Genomic DNA, 18,010 nt, shown 5'->3' on the forward strand with positions numbered 1-18,010 from the left:
TCACACTGCTAGTTATATTGTACATAACTCGTATAAGTCTTTAACCAACCAAACTAAATGCGTTGTTTACAAAATTTTTAACATTTAGCAGACACCCTTATCCAGAGTGACTTACAACTGAGGGTTAAGGGCCTTGCTCAGGGGCCCAAGAGTGGCAGATTGGTGGACCTGGGGTTCAAACCCATGACCTTTCCAATCAGTAGCCCAACACCTTAACCACTGAGCTACCACATCCTTCGGTTGTCTAAAGTCAGGCACAAAGGGACGTTCTGATTCATTTATTTCACTTATCAGTCAGTAGGTTTCAAGTGTCAAGAGTCAAATATCAGTCTATACAGTATTTGTATAGTTAATTTGCAAACATTATATTTGTATCGTACGTAAAGCAACCTGGTGTTAGGTATCAGTATCAAGTATTTGTTTCCGGCTGCCAGGTGTCAAGTGTAAGCTATTGATGCAATATCATATCATTTTATTACAGATTACACAAGATACATCAAATATACTTTCACAAGCCATTTTATTAAGAACACCTGTACACTCGTTCATTCATGTAATTATCTGCTCAGGACAATGCATAAAAATCATGCAGAGACAAGTCCAAATGCACACTTCAAACATTGGAACAGGAAAATAATGTGATCTCAAGCACGGGTTTTGGTGTTGTATGGTCCGGCGGAGTATTTCACATATTGCTGATTTCCTGGGAATTTCGCTAGAGTTCACAGAGAATGGTGTGAAAAGTAAAACACCTCCAATGAGCAGCAGTTTTACCAGTTCTAAAAAAATGCTATTTATCACCATGGTGAGAAGGGAAGCATGATAGATAGATAGATAGATAGATAGATAGATAGATAGATAGATAGACAGACAGACAGATGATAGATAGATAGATAGATAGATAGATAGATAGATAGATAGATAGATAGACAGACAGATGATAGATAGATAGATAGATAGATAGATAGATAGATAGATAGATAGATATATAGATAGATAGATAGATAGATAGATAGATAGATAGACAGACAGACAGACAGACAGATGATAGATAGATAGATAGATAGATAGACAGACAGACAGATGATAGATAGATAGATAGATAGATAGACAGACAGATAGACAGACAGACAGATAGATAGATAGATAGATAGATAGATAGATAGACAGATGATAGATAGACAGACAGATAGATAGATAGATAGATAGATAGATAGACCGACAGACAGATGATAGATAGATAGATAGATAGATAGATAGATAGATAGATAGATAGATAGATAGATAGATAGACAGACAGATGATAGATAGATAGATAGATAGATAGATAGATAGATAGATAGATAGACAGACAGACAGAAAGATGATAGATAGATAGATAGATAGATAGATAGATAGATAGACAGACAGATGATAGATAGATAGATAGATAGATAGACAGATGATAGATAGATAGATAGATAGATAGATAGATAGATAGATAGATAGATAGATAGACAGACAGACAGACAGACAGACAGACAGACAGATGATAGATAGATAGATAGATAGATAGATAGATAGATAGATAGATAGATAGATAGATAGACAGACAGACAGACAGACAGACAGATGATAGATAGATAGATAGATAGATAGATAGATAGATAGATAGATAGACAGACAGACAGACAGACAGATGATAGACAGATAGATAGATAGATAGATAGATAGATAGATAGATAGATAGATAGATAGACAGACAGACAGACAGATGATAGATAGATAGATAGATAGATAGATAGATAGATAGATAGATAGATAGATAGACAGACAGATGATAGATAGATTGATAGATAGATAGATAGATAGATAGATAGATAGATAGATAGATAGATAGACAGATGATAGATAGATAGATAGACAGACAGACAGACAGACAGACAGACAGATGATAGATAGATAGATAGATAGATAGATAGATAGATAGATAGATCTAAGTACTAAACATTCCATATATATTTATGCAAATGTTATAATATAAATGTTGTGCACTCTAAGATGCTTTTCTGCTCACCATGGTTGTAAGGTTTGTCAGTTGAGTTGCCCTAGCCTTCCTTACCCCATTTTTTCCCCCAAGATTGCATTTTTAACTATTTAAGTAGTCCCTTACAATAAAGAGTTTAACCTTACAACAGAGAAATCTGGAGACATGAACCATCCAAAGAACTCTTCATGACCCATTGGCCAGTTCTAACCCATCAAGACGTCACCCAACACAATTCATTATTCTCACAGGCGATACTTCTTTTTTTCACCTGTACACAATTTAAACTTGCCTGACACCACACGAAGGTGTTCATATACATTCAGAGAATATAGAGAAAATATATCCGCTTTCCTCTTTTGAGGATCTTCCATTTTAAAAACTCTGCACTTGCTCAACATCTTCTCCACATGCAAACAACCTTCTTGCGTCATGACCAAACTCCATCTCCATCATAAATTTGGGACGGTCACATCTGAAATGTTCAGGGTCTCAAGACTGGGGGTCAAGGTTTAACGATAGAGTCCCACTGATTACTCTTAATTCTAACATTTCTAATATTAAAAACTCATAGCAAACACAATATGTACAGTACACTAGACTAACAAGCTTATTCAGGACTGAATGTACTCCGGGTCAAAACCTACAAGTGCACCAGGTGCCAGGTGGGTTCACTTTGGAGATGCTTTTAACAGTATGCAGAACATGTGGTATTGCCTGTGCAAATAATAATAATAATAATAATATTATTATTATTATAAGTGTCACATTGCATATACGAATGCAAGTGCACAAAGTTCTGTAGAAAACCAGAAACTAGATCAAAACCAAAAAGTCATTGTTATCGACTGGTACGAAAAAACAACAGAGCCTATACTTTGCAAGGATTGAGTGGAATATACTGTGATAAATAAATACTTTGGAAATTACCAAAGAAACGCTGGCATCTGTTGAAATTGTGGGTCCTCGTATCTTGAGTCCTAACATGTAACACTGAAATGTTCATCATGCCAATAACGGGCCCCATTTATCAATCCTCTTATATAGATTAGTGATTGTGAATGTTTTGGTAGATCATTACAAGTGCAATCGCAGCACAGCAGATTTACATAAATTGACACAGATAGCTGACAAAATGACAGTGAAAGAGCTCCTCCTAATGGCTGTGTGCACTAATCCTTCCTTTAATGTTCATGCAAGATGGCTGCCGTTTGTATCCTGCGGTCTTTTGGAGTGTCTATTGCGCACAGTATCAGAAATTAACACGACGTGGCTGCACGATGCAATACCAGTGTAAACAGTGGGGGAAGTATAGCACCATGTGACACTGAATCTAATGTTGTGTCTCAAATCACTTAAGCACAATTCCATCCCGTTAGTAAGATACAGATTGAATATATAAGGAATTTAAACTCGACGGCATAATCCAGCTTATAAAAACTCAATGACAGTTAGGTCATTTGAAGCTGATCAATTACGTTCCACAGTAGTGTCATACATTTACCCAAATATTTAACATTTTTTTCCAAACTACAGGATTTTCATGAATAACGAATTTGTTGTTTACAGGGTGTCTACAGATATAAACAAATTACATGTAAGACTTTTTAATACCTCATTTCAATTACCACGTATACAAAATTTAAGACCAAACCTGCAATAGAAATACACATTATATATATATGTAAACACACTTGTAAGTAATTCAAAGTAAGAAAACTTACTTTGAAATGCTGAAGTGGGTTTTGTGCAGTGTTGCATGGCCTATAAACCGCCTAGATTGAACACAAAAATCTAACCAATACTGCACATGCGGGTCCAGTCGCTTGCCTTTAGTTGTCTGGTTCAGGGTCTCATCAAACATCGAACAACCCCAGCATCGGTTGACGTCGACGATAAGTTCTTTTTTGACAAATGGTGCCATTCCGAACATAGCTACATATCAGGTCTTGTCTTTTCCACACGTAAATATGTGCACAAGCTCAGAGTCTGGAAGCTTTAAAGGCCTCCTTAATCCCGTCATTTGACCAAGAATGAGTGGTGGTTTATTAGTGCCCTCACCACACAAATCACCTCAGCTCTGAGTGTTGGCGTAAAGCCAAAAGATGTTCAGCGGTCAGATGGTGGCGTTGTAGGATTCCCAACATCCGTGGTGACATCTTTGTTAGTAGTAGTGGGAGGAGTCTGTTGGTGGTCTCTTGTGTACTCTCTGTGCTTCCCAATCTCTCTGTGTGTGATTCCACCGCCTTGATGCCCATTGTTCCCAGTTTAAAACATCTCCAACAAATGGCACAGTTATCAGGCACCAGCTTTAATCACCATGAGAATTCATTGTTCTCAAGCCATTTTTCATTATACTTGCATTTACTTATGTTAAGCAAGCTGTATCACGACCTGTATTCTGATACCTCGATTCTCTCTTATGACCAGGTAACTATCGCAGAAAAAAAAAACTTGTGTAATTGATGAGTTCATAAAATATTTACGAATCTGAATTTAAGACTATTGAATACTTTTAAGGCCTTTTATTGTAAGAAAAACGTTGATACATTTTAAAACATTTTATAGACCCGTGGCCACCCTGTGTGTAAATGCTCGTGTGAACGTTTTACGAATCGTTTGGTTTGTAGCCAGTTTGATAAATGAGGCCCAGTATGACAAGTCCATAATGTGTTTCTTTGTCTGACTGATTATATGGATAGTTCTGGAGTGTAAAGGTCAAAATCTAAGCCAAAGCATTCAGGTCGATTTAATAAAAAAAAGAAGAAAGAGCAGAAAAAAATTTAAAAAAAAAAAACTTGAAGGTTAAACTATAAAGCAAGCTCATACTAAAAGCCACTGATTTGTCAATGCCTGTCAGTGCAGGAAACGTAGTAACATTCACTCAAAAGTGGTACATAAACATAGAGTCAATTTTGCTTGTGAAGAAATGTGTGACTTTTAACCTTTGCGTGTTTGCATGCAGTCAAATGAAACCTCATCGGTACACCATGGAAGCAGCAGTCAGTCAAATCCACGTCAGGTGTAGTGAAGGAGTGTTTGCAGTCCTTTGGCTGAGCAAAAGTGGGATTTGGTTGTGGTTGTGGTCTGATCTGTTTATTCATATGAAGGTTGAGTCAAGGACACTGTTGTCATGAGCGTTACGAGCTCGGGCTTCGAACAGTTGTTTGATAAGTGCCGACTTCTCCTGCTCCAACTGGGTAATGCGTTCGCTCTTCTCCGTCACCTCCTGAGATGAGAACAATTAGGAAATGTTAGCTGAATATTTTTAGCATATTATTTTTTACACAAGCACTTTGGAGCAACTAGCGAAGGACATTTGAATACTTGAAAACACAAAATGTAAGGAATAATGTGACCAAAGAACATTTGTTAAAGGAAAATAATCAACAATAATGTAGTTACTACTCAGTAATAATAATTTTTTTTTATACCACAGCATCCCTCCTGATTTGTTGCTATAATAGCTATAACACACTAAAAGAAGAGGCTTATTATTATAAACTTGTGATTTGAAGGAAAAATAAAACTTGACGTTTAAACTCTTTGCTCTGGATAAAACACATCTGCTAAATAATGGCATGAGTGTGACTGTAAATCCCGTCTGAATTCCTAGTTCTAAACTTCTAAACCCGATATGACGGCGGTGATAATGTGCTACAACACGGTGAATTGTGTAAAATTGTTGAACCTGTGTGAGAAGGTGATTCTGGTCCTTGAGTCGCTGGATGGCCTGAGGAGGAGCAGGAATAGGTGGGACGCTGGGGGAGAGGACAGAAGTCTGTGCACTCGGAGAAGGGAATGACTTCAAAAGAAGAAAAAAGATTTTGGTTTTAATGATAGCCTTTGGCGCAAAGTGGCTTTAAAGGATTATATAAAAATTCGAGATAAAAATGACAAGGTTTACGATTTCATTTTATTCGTGAATGGTGGTGAGGACAAACTCCTTGAGATATGAGGAAGAAACTTGGAAAGGAACCAGACTTGGAAGGGAACTTCTACTTCATCTTAGGAAGTGGTAGCTTAGTGGTTAAGGTGCTGGACTTACAATCGGAAGGTTGTGAGTTTGATTCCCACTGCCGCTGCTGGGCCCCTGAGCAAGGCCCTTAACCCTGAATTGCTCAGTTGTATAAAATGATATAAAATGCAATGTAATGAAAATGTAAGTCTCTCTGGATAAGGGTGTCTGCTAAATTCTGGAAATGTAAATCTTGGTGACCCCAGAGAGTGTTATTAAATAATTTACTTTCAAAGACCAGGAGCATCAGTGTAACTTCTTAATACATTATAGATTTGTTCAAATCCATCGCCCTGGTCCATCGCCCTGGATTTAATACCCCACAAGGATGTACAAATTGTGAATAAACTGCGACATGCCACACACCTAATTCCTCAACTCTGAATACAGCCCATCAAAGATGTCGATAAACACAATTCCCACAAATATATATGAATACAATGAGATAAAGACAACAAACTAACCATTCCAGAGCAGGACATGAGCTCATTAAGGCAGCGATTCACTTCCTGTAGTTTGGGCAGGAGGACATTCAGGCGACATTGATTGGATTCAGTCAGAAAATCCTTATAACAGAAAGACAGCGATATAAATTAAACCACAGATATATTGTATTTTTTGTGTACACTGTCTTTAACCCTTGTTCTATTTACCCCTGAACCAAAGCCCAGTCTCTTGTAATTTTATACCATTATACCAATAATTATATAAATCTAGACTTTTCAAGACAACAACCATTTTTATATTGTATCTAATAGTGCCTACTATTGGCAATTTTATATCAAGAACAATCGTTAAAAAAAAGTGTTTCACTACATGTCGTACTGTGTATGATTGTGTATGTGACAAATAAAATTGGAAATCTGAACTTGAATCTCGGTCCCTGAGAATATTTTACCATTTTTATGGAAAGACATTTTAAGAGTTATGATTAATATTTTTTTAAAGAATGCCCAAATTTTATTATACAAAAGAGAGAGAAAAAAGAAAAAGAAAAAATACTACTGAAAATAATTATAAAATAATTCAAAATAGGTAAATATTCATTGGCCCACTGATTTTCTACAGATTGTGTGTGTGTGTGTACGTGTGTGTGCATGTGTGTGTACATATGTTTATGTGTGTGTGTGTTTGTGTGTGTACGTGTGTGTTTATGTTTATGTGTATGTGTTTGTTTGTGTGTGTCTGTGTGAGTGTGTGTGTGTTTGTGTGTGTGTTGTGTGTGTTTGTTTGTGTGTGTGTGTTGTGTGTGTGTTTGTTTGTGTGTGTTTGTGTGTGTGAGTGTGTGTGTTTGTGTGTGTGTTTGTGGGAGTGTGTGTGTTGTGTGTATGTGTTGTGTGTGTGTTTGTTTGTGTGTGTGTGTTGTGTGTGTGTTTGTTTGTTTGTGTGTGTTTGTGTGTGTGTTTGTGGGAGTGTGTGTGTTGTGTGTATGTGTTGTGTGTGTGTTTGTTTGTGTGTGTGTGTGTTGTGTGTGTGTTTGTTTGTTTGTGTGTGTTTGTGTGTGTGTGAGTGTGTGTTTGTGTGTTTGTGTGAGTGTGTGTGTGTTTATGTGTGTGTTTGTGTGTTTGTGTGAGTGTGTGTGTGTTTATGTGTGTGTACATGTGTGTGTTTATGTTTATGTGTATGTGTTTGTTTGTGTGTGTGTTGTGTGTGTGTTTGTTTGTGTGTGTTTGTGTGTGTGAGTGTGTGTGTTTGTGTGTGTGTGTGTGTTTGTGGGAGTGTGTGTGTTGTGTGTATGTGTGTGTGTGTGTGTGTGTGTGTGTGTGTGTGTGTGTGTGTGTGTTACACACAGTGAAGTGACCAGTCTGCCCAACGAGCCTCTGTCTCTCCTTCACATTATGGATTTGACTTGTGTACCACTCCCTCGCTCTCTCCACCAGATCCAGTCCAGACAGCAGTGAGTCCTTCTCCTGTTCCAGCTCCTTCATCTGCTTTAGCTGTAGATCACATGACCACCAGGTAAAAAGTTACACCAATTAGATATGGGTTTCATTGAAGAATCCCTCATAATAAAATAAAAAGTAAAAATCATTATAAATAAACTTATATTGAAAGTTAGTATGCGATATCATTCTGCAGTATCTGCTCTTCAGTTATATTTTTAGTGCACAATATTTACTTTCTCAAAGACACTTTTAAATTGCTGACAAGATAAGATAAGATAAGATAAGATAAGATAAGATAAGATAAGATAAGATAGAACTGAAGGAAATTCTATAATGCACAGATATTGCTCAGTATTTCACATTTTATAGAAATAAACACCCCAAATTGCATATTCACTACTACAAAACTGTAGACCATATGTTACTTTGCTCAAAATCCAATCTTTCATAAACCTTAGTAGGTGTTCTGATACATAAATCATATTTCATCAAACTCACTTAATGAAATTCTCAAAAGTTATTGTGGAATATTTAAAAAAAAAACTCCCCCATTTAGGAAACTCAAACACAGATCATTGTGTTAGAAAATGCATACAAAGTGCAGTTCCCTTTCAACAGCCAACTCCTCACTTGAATGGGAGCAAAGGGACACCATGAAGGGAGAGAGAGAGAGAGAGAGAGAGAGAGCGAGAGAGAGAGAGAGAGAGAGAGTGGGGTGGGGGGATAAACAAAAGAGGTGTGGGTCAGGCCGTGTGTTTGTGTGTGGGCTAAATCCTCTTTGTAAAAGAGAAACAGAGCAGGAGGGAGCTGCGCAGGCAACATTACAAACAATACAGACACAAACAGCATTAGCCAATCACAGCGTTAAAGTGACACGGCATGACAGACCATGACGTCACCTGACAGTGAGAAAGACAGACATGGAGCCTCTCTGCTTCTGCACAAGGGGTAAAAAGTTTGTTTACATTGAGAAATTCCTTCAGCTATAAAGCCGCCATGATTAAAGGGATCGTCAGTATGTATGTGGCTGAATAGAAGACTCCAGAAAGGAGAAACAGGTTTGGTTTGTTTCATTGTACAACCCTGAACTTGGAAATATGCAAAAAGTCACTAATACCATATCAGAAAATGCATTTTTTCCCAGGCTCATAAAAACAAACACATGCAATATCACAGTGCAAGCATTTGTTTTACTTCAATCATTCGGTCATTTAGCATTTTTTCAATCGTTCAGTCATTCAGCGGAAATTACTAGTAAATACAGTAAGTTAATAAATGACTTGTTTAGCTCTCGGTGCACTCTAAATCTGCAGATAATGTTTAAAGGACGTGGAAATACCAAATATCACTCAAGGTGCTGTAATACGTCCTCATACATTGGTTTACAATACAAACATACTATACAAAGTTTGCATCAGACGTCCATGTTTTTCACATAGAAGAAGTTAGGATTATTGCTCCAGAAACGTTCACCTTTACGGAAAAAGCACCTCCTTAATTCTTCCCACCAGTTAATCGTCGACATGCCGACACACCTCATGGCTGTGTGTAACCATTCCAGAGTGCTCACACCCCAAACCTGATGTGACTCCAAATACCACTCCACTCTGCCTCTATGTCAGCCACTCGTTCCCACACTTGTTCACTCACCCAGTAGAAAAAGTGCAAGGCTTTGCTGGAGTACAAGCTGCTGCTGAGGGGGATGAAGACTGTGGTGTAGGCGGCTAAAACTGCGCCAGCTCCCAGGCCCGGGGGCCCAAGCCGGCTCAGCACCATGGAGATGGAGGAAGTAATGGGATTGAAGGAAGGAGGGAGAAGAAGGAATGGAAAGAGCAGAAAAAGCAAGAGTCGAGTGTCAGAGTAGAAGACGTACAGTACAGAGAGGTAAAGAAAAGCAAACACAGAGAGAGAAATAGAGAGAAAGAGAGAGGCAGAGACAGAGAGGGGCAGAAGGACAGAAATGAAAGTTAGAAGAGGGGGAGCAGAATGCACCAGGGGAGGGGCAAAATGGGGGAACAGGAGGAGAGGGGTTGGTGTGAAGAGGAGGAGTGGCAAGTGGTGGTCATGTATAATGTAGCACACAGCTCTAGTCTGAGTGGTTTTGAGCTGTTTTGTAGTTTTTAAGCAGAGAATTTCACACTTTGCACACGGTCTCTTTAACCATACTGCTATCGTTACAGTGCAATGTTAGGATTATTGATAATCACACAAAGTGACCACAAAGTAAACAAAAGAAACAGATTCAATGAAATTCACAAAAACCGCTCAAATAAAATCCATCACTTTCAAGGTTCTTATTTTAAAATGTCACTCATGATCAAGTTACTTTAAGTCAAGCACAAGAAAAAGAAAGAAAAAACTTGGGGCCTTGCACTTATTTGCAAGAAGCCCCCAGTAGCTAATCTGTCTAAGTTTACATGGAAAATTTGAGTATAGTAATATGGGCACACCATTTAACCTTCATGATCATCTAGTTGCAAAGGTTTATGCTGAAAACTGACAAATTACAGACAAATTCTGCATATAGATTCAATCATTTCCACATTTTCCCAGAAACAGCTATTTGAATGTTGGCATAAGTTATTAAGCTACACGTCAGCGGTATCTCCACAGTCATATTCACAGATCTGTCACATGTGGTAATAATCCTTTATCCCTTTGAATTCTCTGTGATTTGATATAACTTCTTGTAACCATCTTGTAGATTATGCAAATTAGCTCATAATCCATAATTCAAGCGTTATGAGTTAAGGAGTTACAAAACTATGTGTTATAATGCCTCAAACAGACTGATCACGCTTGCCTTTTGATTTCCAGTTATGGTCTGCACGATTTGTTCCTGGACCCCTAGGATCATACCCAGGGCAGTAAGTGCTATAGAGGCTAAATATTAAAAATATTCCCATACTACAAAACCACTATAAATATCTACTATGTTAACTATCGACAGATTAATACGATTTTACATATTATTTTACAGCTACTCTGAATTATTTTACAAGAATATAATGCTTGACCCATGGATGACTTGCGGGTGTTTAAGCCATTAAATATAGATTTAAAATGTTTCTGTGCAACACAGAGCAATATTAGTGAGGAAATAGTATATTCAAACTGGTTCTATTCATCTCTCCTTGCTGAAGGCTACACTAGAGAATAGGGCTGGGCGATAAAACGATAACGATATGTATCGCGATAGACACGTGATCGATATCAATAAAAAATGTGTTCGATAAAACTTTCGATATTTTTTATTCTCCGTCGGAAGAAAACAGAGGTTGCGAAGCAAGTTTGGTTGCATTAACAAAGGCAATCACTCTCTGGTAACCTAGCAACGTAGGGAGTGACAAGCTAACAGCCAATCATGTAACAGTATCACGTTTGGTTGCGCCATATCGTTGTCTCGTGCTGGTGCTGGATTCCTCTTCAGTAACCGGCGACTGATAAGCAGAAAAGGAGTGCAATAAAAAGTGAGTAGTGAGAAAAGTGAGAAAAAAGTGAGTTTTCCTGGTTGTTGACATTTCTGTCTTAATAACTGAGGGGATTATGATCAGAGGAAGGTTAAGTTTAAAATAAAAATGTTTAAATGTAATATATTTTTCTCCTGGTCCTTATTTTAAATGGGTCATAAAAAATATAAATAATTATCGATATCGACCGATATGAAACACTGATATCGTGATACAGTTTTCAGCAATTTCGCCCAGCCCTACTAGAGAATGAAGAAGTGTGAATCAGATTGGATACCATTCCATAGTCGACTCCGCTAGTGATGGTGTGTCGTCTCGGCTCGTCCCGGCTCCTGCTGTGTCGCCTGGTCGCCGCGAACCCTGCAGTCGTCTCGCTCTGTGATCGAGGCAGCCCGAAACGTTCGCCTTGCTGCTGACCTGAGACTGAGAAAAAAGTTTGAGGATTAAGGAGGTTTATTTTAGATCATTAATTTATTAACTAACTTCTATGTGGGATTTTAACACATATTATAATAACTCTTTCATTCAATGCCATTAATCTAATCTTGCACCCTGTTTTAGGGAGAATGCAAGTTGAGGTATGAGTCCTGTTTTACAAAACGCACAAATTTAAATAAAAGTGTATTACAATGCACTGAAAATACATCCGGTAACATTTGTCCTCTCATAGACCTAGGAGGAAAAGAGCAGGTTAATTTGATTACTCATACAAGCAGCCTTGTTGCATCCTAGCCTCAGGATCTGTTAGTTGTTAGTTACCGAATTTCATAGTCTGATAAAAAAAAATGCTGTAGTGTAAAATCGATTTATTACATTTTTATTTAATTACTAGACAAATCAGTCGCCTGGATACTCATGCAGACAAGTAGATTTGTGTCTGAGCTATTTCATTCATTCATTCATCTTCTACCGCTTATCCGAACTACCTCGGGTCACGGGGGAGCCTGTGCCTATCTCAGGCGTCATCGGGCATCAAGGCAGGATACACCCTGGACGGAGTGCCAACCCATCGCAGGGCACACACACACACTCATGCAACCACACACTAGGGACAATTTTCCAGAGATGCCAATCAACCTACCATGCATGTCTTTGGACCGGGGGGAGGAAACCGGAGTACCCGGAGGAAACCCCCGAGGCACGGGGAGAACATGCAAACTCCACACACACAAGGTGGAGGCGGGAATCGAACCCCGACCCTGGAGGTGTGAGGCGAACGTGCTAACCACTAAGCCACCGTGCCCCCTGTCTGAGCTATTTTTTTTTCTTTTTGGAGTTAATATAAAGTATGTTCAAAAGGTCAAAGAAAAAAAGGAACATGTACACACGGTTAAAATCAGACACACAGTTGAACAAAAGGCAACTGCAGGTTAAATCAGCTCCAGCACCCTTGGTAAGGATGGGTTCAATAAATGTACCTAATCTCACTGAAATATACGAGCGAATACAGAGCACGCAATCTCTAAAGCTCTTGGTGTGTAGATACTGTAGGGCTGCCAGTAATTCTCATAACTGACCTGTATACGATCAGTATGATAGACATTTATGGTAACTGGGAACTTAAATCCACATGCAATGTAAAGACATAGTTAAGCCACACCAGGGTCAAAAAATAAATAAATAAAGAATGTTATTTTAACAAACAAGGAGTTAACACTTCTGTTTACTTGTAAGTTGAAGAGGAGAATGTGAGATTACACCCTGGAAGGAATTTGGCCAGAAACTCTGATAGCTCTGACAGACGTGTTTGTGGAATTTAGTGGGATCTTATTGTCATTAATACATTTTAATTAATGTCTTTAGAAGATCAATTTCTTCCACTTTTGTCGAAGCTTAAGCACCAGCTTTCCTCATCACTGCTCTGAACAGATAACACCTCAGGCCTGGGAAGTTTCTTACTATGACAATTACACATACCAAACACTTAACAGTGCAAATGTTAATCTCGATTGACAAATGGCTCAAGCAGGGGGAGTTCAGGGTGTGACTCTTCACCAAAAACAACTTTGGATAATCCTAAACTTGAATTACAAAGACTTTCCAAATGTCTCTTACAAGATTTTACAGGGTACTCGGAACCAGGCTCTAAGGCTCTCGGAAGAAGTTATCATTTGTACAAGACAAGCGCCAACAAGCTCCACTGCCCAGCCCCTTGTGTGTCAAATCAAAATACTGTAGAGATAAACTGTACTGAGGAAGTGTTGAGAGAAAACAATTCTGGGGAAGTTCTGGTCTGTTTGTTGTAACTGAACGCGTATTTGCCGATTTGGCAAATAACACTTCTTTTATTACGTTTTTTTTTGTCTTACATGTTTATTTACGTGTTCTTTTTTTCTCCACATACATAGAATTCCTTTCTGCTGTCATTTCTCCTGTCTTGTAAGGTATTATAAATGACCCCTAGTCAGCCATGTGCTGGACAGATTTCAAGTGCTGGGTGTTTACCACCAGTTCAAGCAAGAAAGGTTTACATCACCCCAGACCTGATCTACAGCCTCGCTGCTTGTGATGTAAGAGCCCAGGCCTGGTATTACTGTACAACGCCCCGGGCAATGTCATGCTCATAGCTCAAGATATTTGAGGAGAGAAAAAACGCAGGACGAGAACAAAAAATGCGGTCTGTGGCCACAACACGAATCACTTGGGTGAACATGGGCAACGCTCATGCAGTGAGCTGGAACGAACATTCAAATCAAATCCATTCAGATATTTTTTAATAGCACGAAGACTAAATGTTCACATGATATTACATGATATTCCTTGGATATGGGAGACTTTTTCCCACATACAATGAGACAGCAGTCCTTTTTTCTTGGTCCTGTTGGTTCACAAGAATGACAGTTGTGTTTTGAACCTCAGCTTAAAGTTCAACTTTTGGTAGCAACTAGCTACAAGAAGCAATCTTTCACACCACACATTCTTTCCTCTTCTGTGACCTGGATTTGCCTCCAGGCTTAATTTAGCCAAAACGTTATATCTCATTGTGGAGTTTGGCAGAAAAGCCTTTACTCCAACCGTCCCAAAACAGGCTAAACTGCCCAGAGATGTGAAAGTGTGTGCACTAGATTTGGCTTTGAATTTTGTTAATCTACTAACAAGTCAAGAAGCTTTTATTGTCAGTAGTCTTGTTTCAGCAGTGTTTATTGTAAGTAGTCTTAGCCACATAAAGTGCAACTGTGCAACCTGGTGCAAACAGTGCAGGACAAGACAAACAAGACAGACAAGACAGTGCAGGACAAAAGACAGTGCAGGACAAAAGACAGTGCAGACACATAGTTACAAGACAATACAAAAAGTACAAAAAATGCAGTACACAAAAGACAATAAACAGTAAACAGTAACAGAAACAGCGCCGACCGACCAGTGTTAATACTGTATGTGAATACTGAATGTTCAAACAATATTTCGTGCAGTAACATTAGAATGAACACAGTTTCTTAGCAGCAGGTCCTTGGGATAATATATAGAATTGTGCAAAAAACAGCAAATGACTGAAATATTGTATAGTATGTGCGAAATGGCTGAGATATTGTACAATACGTGCAAAAACGGATGAAATGTTGGGACAGTTTGTGCAAAAACAGCAGAAAAAGTGTGCAAAACAGCATGTAAACAGTTTGCTGGATTGTAAGCAGCATGTAAACAGTATGATGTGTCAGTGTGTGTGTTTTGTGAGGGTCTATGCAGTCCATACAGATGATGTGTGTGTATGTTGTGCTCAGTACAGTACAGTTCAGTTATTGAGAAGTCTGATGGCTTGTGGGAAGAAACTGTTACACAGTCTGGTCGTGACGGCCAGTAGGGTTTCTCCAGTGAATCACCACAGCTATCTTGCTTTGATTCTTTTAGCGTGAGATTATTCAATGGTGGAGGTGTTTAAATCAAGCTCAGCTAGTTGTGGTGGCTCAGTGGTTAAGGCTTTATGTTATACATCAGAAGGTTATGTGATCCAGTCCTAACATTACAAACTATTCATGTCTGGATCCTCGAATGATGCTTTTAACCTTCAGCGTAGGATAGCATACATCAAATGTAAATGAGCTCAATGAACATTATACTATGTATATTAGATATAGCAGTACTTCATTTTAAAGATGTTTTACTGTAAAGTTTATAGTAATGTTCTGTGAGCCCTGCTTCCATGTTTTTTTAGTGTATGTATGATGCCCTGAGATGGACTGGCGTCTACAGTATTTACATTTACAGTATTTAGCAGACACTTTTTTCCAGAGTGACTTACATTTTTATTTCAGTTCATACAGCTGAGCAATTAAGGGTTAAGGGCCTTGCACAGGGGCCCAGCAGTGGCAGCTTGGTGGACCTGGGATTCGAACTTATGACCTTCCGATCAGTAGTCCAACACCTTTACCACTAGACTACCACATCCCATTCACCTTCATGCTCAGTGTTCCCACAATGCAACACAACTTTGATCAGGAGAACTCTGATAACATTTACATTTACAGCATTTAGCAGACACACCTTTATCCAGAGCAACTTACATTATCTCACTGTTATACAACCGAGCAATTGAGGGTTGAAGGGCCTTGCTCAGGGGCCCAGCAGTGTCAGCTTGGTGGACCTGGGATTCGAACCATTGACCTTCTGATTGGTAGCCCAATGATAACGAGGCTTCTGTTGATTTCTCAGCTTAAAATAAATTCATAGACCCTTGACGGTCCCGGGGCCAATTCATTAATTAACTGGTTAATGCATTAATTAAATAGTTTTTTGGGGTTTTTTTGCGTGTAAACAGACTTACTTGTCTTGGGAAAGGATTCAATCGGGATTGATTCGACTGACTGCACACGCGTGGGCTGCTGCACCTTTTTCCCCACGCGAACCGAATCGGACCGGTTAGGCGCGCGCTCCGGTGCCACGGGAACGCGCTCCAGGCTCCTGCCGCTCCTTGTACATGGCTGAACACCGGGGTTAACGTACGATGAGGAATCGCTCGCGCACAGTTTGCTTCTGTTGTCGTACTGCTGCCGCGTGCGGTTTTGTGGCGCGCTCGCGCGGCTGTGATGAACATTAATCCCGTTGCTCGGTCCGAGAGGTCGCACTTTATTGTGTGGCTGCGGTTTGAAACCGTTTGGATGGACGTGTTGCTTAGTTTGAGCGCGGTCAGGATTGAAAATCGAGTATCGAAGCCCCGCCACGAAGCGCTCGAAAGTGAGACATCCGTGCGGTGGTGTGATCCGCCTGAGACTCTGCACCACACCGCCCGGTAGGTCCTGCGTCTCTGCCCCGTGCCACCGGCTCTCGATCTCAGAGATGTGCACATAGCCGCGCTTCCCGTCGTCTAAAATATCGAACAAAGTGCGCAGGCTGTGCAGAAAGGCTTTCGGTAAGCCGTCGGTGTTAAACTCTGCGTCTTGCATGCTGGGGTTTTTTAAAGTGATCAGTCCGGGATGAGTGAAGCTCGGATCTGTTGGGATCAAAGCCATGAAGCTCTAAAAACAGACTACAGGTTACTAATGTTTACTAATCACTAAAAGTGTAACTCATTCAAACGCATCATTCGGATACTTTTCTTCCCACCCAGTTTGCTCTCTCTCTCTCTCTCTCTCTCTCTCTCTCTCTCTTTCTCTATCCCCCTCGCTCTCTCCAACTCTCTCCCTCTCTTTCCTTCTCTCTGTCTCTCTTTCTCTCTCCCTCCCTCTCTCTCTCTCTTTCCTTCTCTCTGTCTCTCACACACACTCTGTCTCCCCCTCTCTCTCTCTCTCTCTCTTTCTCTCTCCCTCGCTCTCTCTCTCTCTTTCCTTCTCTCTGTCTCTCACACACACTCTGTCTCCCTCTCTCAGTCTCTCTCTCTCTCTCTCTCTCTCTCTCTCTCTCTCTCTCTCTCTAAACCAACACAACTTTCTTCACCACATTTTTTTTAATAGATCCGCCCTCTGAACGGTTGCTCACCTCATCGACGCTCTGATTGGTAGCTCGATGAACTGCTCCACGCTGATTAGCTGCTACAAGAGCAACAGGGTTTGAGTTTTGTTCTCTGTAGATTTGAATAGCAGTTGGCCAAGAAGGTTTATTTTCACATGAACTAGTATAGTCTCCAGATGGCTATGAAACATAATAGTTCTCTCATTCTGTCAAAGAAACACATTTTAGTCTCTTGTAGCCTACTAATACATAACAGGCCAAGAGTAAAAGTCTGTAGAGAAATAGACACTTCATCATGCAATGTGTGGGACATCAACTGACCATTAAATCACTTACAGTGAATTCATTCATTCATTCATTCATTCATTCATTCATTCATTCATTTATTCATTTAACTACAGGACGACTACTGTAATGATTCTATAGTGACAATTGTTAATTAACTTTTTTGTTTATTGAATGAATCAAATTTCTTAATCAATTTTTATTTTAATTTGTTTGATTCATTTTGTGCGATTTAATTAATCTCTGGGTTGCACTATTATAAAATGTTGTAGAAATGATATTATTTACCCAAATGAGGATGGGTTCCCTTCTGAGTCTGGTTCCTCTCAAGGTTTCTTCCTCATATCTTCTCAGGGTGTTTTTCCTTGCCACCATCGCCTCCGGCTTGCTCATTAGGGATAGGGATAGATATATAGCAGTTATAAATATATATTATATA

General features: G+C 39.4%; 1 protein-coding gene across 1 annotated transcript; it reads right to left on the reverse strand.

Moving 5' to 3' along the window:
• Positions 1 to 4,536: 4,536 nt before the first annotated feature.
• sapcd2 (suppressor APC domain containing 2) lies at positions 4,537 to 17,104 on the reverse strand. The gene is made up of 6 exons (XM_060863305.1): positions 16,163 to 17,104; positions 11,678 to 11,823; positions 7,835 to 7,981; positions 6,509 to 6,610; positions 5,718 to 5,831; positions 4,537 to 5,255 (listed from the first exon to the last, which is right to left on the reverse strand). Exons 1-6 carry the CDS (start codon positions 16,845 to 16,847, stop codon positions 5,127 to 5,129), a joined length of 1,323 nt encoding a protein of 440 aa, XP_060719288.1. The 5' UTR covers positions 16,848 to 17,104; the 3' UTR covers positions 4,537 to 5,126.
• Positions 17,105 to 18,010: the final 906 nt, after the last annotated feature.

Source organism: Tachysurus vachellii, chromosome 26, assembly GCF_030014155.1.
Source record: "Tachysurus vachellii isolate PV-2020 chromosome 26, HZAU_Pvac_v1, whole genome shotgun sequence".
Taxonomy (NCBI): Eukaryota; Metazoa; Chordata; class Actinopteri; order Siluriformes; family Bagridae; genus Tachysurus; species Tachysurus vachellii.